The sequence below is a fragment of the Pelobates fuscus genome, chromosome 11, assembly GCF_036172605.1.
Source record: "Pelobates fuscus isolate aPelFus1 chromosome 11, aPelFus1.pri, whole genome shotgun sequence".
NCBI classification, from domain to species: Eukaryota; Metazoa; Chordata; class Amphibia; order Anura; family Pelobatidae; genus Pelobates; species Pelobates fuscus.
Window position 1 is genome coordinate 91603504 of NC_086327.1, and position 2938 is coordinate 91606441.

Sequence of the window (2938 nt, forward strand, 5' to 3'; positions counted from 1 at the left end):
CAGATTAGATCATAATATATCATTATATATTGCAAACCCAGGGTAGGAAACATTATAGAGCTGTGTCCCAGTCACCATAATATGGCGCTTACTGGCTGAACATCCCCAGCTCTCCTTACTCAGCTAATTACACTGTACCTAGAATTACATGGTAATAATAATATTATTACACACTGCAATAAACAACCTTCATAGAAGGAAACTACTAACATTGTTAACAATCTATTACAGCCCTGATCCAATGACTCCAATCATTTAATGTAAGATTGCAGTAATTGCTGGCCTGAGCTGTTGTTTTAATATAAAACATACCTGGCTAATAGCATTAGTAACATGCTTACACTATCATTATATGATATAACACTAGCCATGTAGAATATTACATATTCTTTCCAATCATCCTTAACAAATACATATTTATTACAATCCACCAGTAGCACATTGCCCATGTTACTTGGGCAGGCACATGGTGATGAGGGCTATCATCTCATGTCTGCTAGGACTATATTGTCTCTAACAGGTCATCCCAGGTAAAGGTGTGTAACTGGGTGACTATTAAATAGAATACAGGCTTCTAGTTCCAATTCAGTCCATAGAGTAGCTACCAGGGTCTCCAGATGGCTTTGCTGGTCTCTGGTACTTTGGGTTTGCTTGTGGTCTGGCTAAAAGTAACTTTAGAAGATAATTCCCCTTCTGGAAGTGTCCAATGGATGTTCTGCAGCAGCTTCACCTGGGTCTCTGTCTGTCTGTGCTGGGATAGGAAGCCCTCAGAGACCTGGAGACACTTGGAGTAACCTTCTGTGTAGCTCTGGCTGGATGATGGAGCAGCTAAAGGGGGAGAAGAGAAGACCATTATTAGAATGACATTTCATTTAGTGTTTGAGTCTCAGTGACAGATGATCATTTCTCCTGATGTGAAAGACACACAGGTCAGGATACTTACTTTTCCCAGCCAGGTGCTGCTGCAATAAGGTCACTGTCATCTCCAGAATATCCGCTTTCTCTGGTTTGGATGGAAGATGCTGTTTGTGAAACTCTTTCTCCAGTAACATCCTGAGCTGCTCAATGCTGCTGTTAATCCGATCTCTCCTCATCTTCTCAATCACTGGCTTCCTGAGCTGGAGAAAGGAACAAACACATTACATTAGTATGAATACTGCTTCATCTGACATGATAAAATGTCTAACTGTGGAATAAGACCCACAAAATAGATGAATAAAGATTCCAAACTCCTATCTCCCCCTCCCCCCAGTGTCCAGTATCAGCCATTGATCAGGGCTTACCTTCCTCATCCCTTGTGCACTGTGCCCATTGCCATCAGCCGGCACCATGCTAGGACTAGAAGGGGCCATGCTGTCCAGTCAGTGGGTGAGAGCTGGAGTCCTGTCTGCTATGTGATCCAGTGATATGCAGCTAGTGAGGCAGGCAGGCCCTCTATATACTGCTCTCTCTGTATAATGATATGTGAGGATCAGACTGAGCACAGGTTCCCACACTCAGCGGCCAATCACAGCCCCTGCAGGGACAATAGGAGTGTGTCCATTAATAGGGCATCTGGTGCTGTGAATAGAGGAGGAAGCAGGGGGGTAATCTGTGGCATAAAGCTGGAGTGTGGGAAAGAGCTGCTTCAGGACGTTATTACGAAACATGACACCAGTTCTTCACATTAATAATCACTTCGCAGAAAATGAAGAATTACCTCGATACCTTGATATCTGTCCCTGACTAGTATAAAGATCCATGTCAGCCTTGAAGTGGTTACATTCTTACCTGTACATGTAAACCTATATAGATAACATTGAGCAACAACACACATTACACAATATGTTATTTATTATCTGGGAGGTCAATATAACCCACTTGTGACAGTTGTTCTGAATGATACACTATATTAGATTGTAACACAGGATCAGACAGACAGAATCAAACTGGTACTTTAGGTTTGGAGAACATGCTTACAATCTAAATCGTTACAGGAAATGTCAGGCAAGACGATGAGAAAAACGATTTAATGACTCTCTCTCTCTCTCTCTCTCTCTCTCTCTCTCTCTCTCTCTCTCTCTCTCTCTATATATATATATATATATAAATATATATATAATTTGAGTGTTCAGTTTGTTTTGGAGGGATATGGGGTATATATTCTCTTGTCTGCACATGTGTTACATGTTACCTGTCCTGATGAAAGCTCCATGTTGGAGCTGAAACGTTGATATTTTATATGGAATAAATAAAAGCTAAATTTTACTACTTCAACCAAGTCCCAGGAGTGCGATTGTTTCTACACCCATATCTACCTTTGCCACAACCAGCACCGGGCACTACAAAAGTCTTCTTGGAATGCAAGCTACTACAATGTATATATATATATATTTGTATATATACACATAGCAAATAATGCATTTACAAATCAAAATAATTCCATAGAAAATCAGAAAATGCACAATCAACATCTAAAAAAATAATAATAATTTGAGACTCGATCTTAATTTTTCCCTAACTGAATTATCCCCTAATTGAGAATTATCTGCCAGTTGCGATTGACTAGGTCAAGAACTGACAGCTGGATGAAAGATGAGTAAACATGGGATCTGTTGACTGTATACTGAATTTCAAAATTCTTGAAATATTGAATTTGATATAAGATAGCCTCTGTGCCTTACTTACCTCGGTTTGATGCACGCTATGCGCATTTGATACAATTTACACCTTTTCCAGTTGTAGATGACCCTGATTGGGCCACTTGTATCCTGTGTATAGATAGAAGGGGCACTGCTCAGTTTGTATCCCTATATTAAATAGTATATCAGTGTATATATATACGTATTTCAATAAATAATGTATTTCCATAAATAATCTGAGAAGTATTTGCGGTAAAACTTCTAAGCACTTTGCCAGCCAAGACTTCTCTTCTCAGCAGAACACATATTATTCATTA

At 39.7% G+C, this 2938-nt stretch overlaps 1 protein-coding gene across 1 annotated transcript; it reads right to left on the reverse strand.

The window, feature by feature from the left end:
• Positions 1-284: 284 nt before the first annotated feature.
• Positions 285-1395, reverse strand: LOC134577149 (transcription factor HES-5-like). The gene is made up of 3 exons (XM_063435819.1): positions 1284-1395; positions 944-1118; positions 285-828 (listed from the first exon to the last, which is right to left on the reverse strand). Exons 1-3 carry the CDS (start codon positions 1350-1352, stop codon positions 602-604), a joined length of 471 nt encoding a protein of 156 aa, XP_063291889.1. The 5' UTR covers positions 1353-1395; the 3' UTR covers positions 285-601.
• Positions 1396-2938: the final 1543 nt, after the last annotated feature.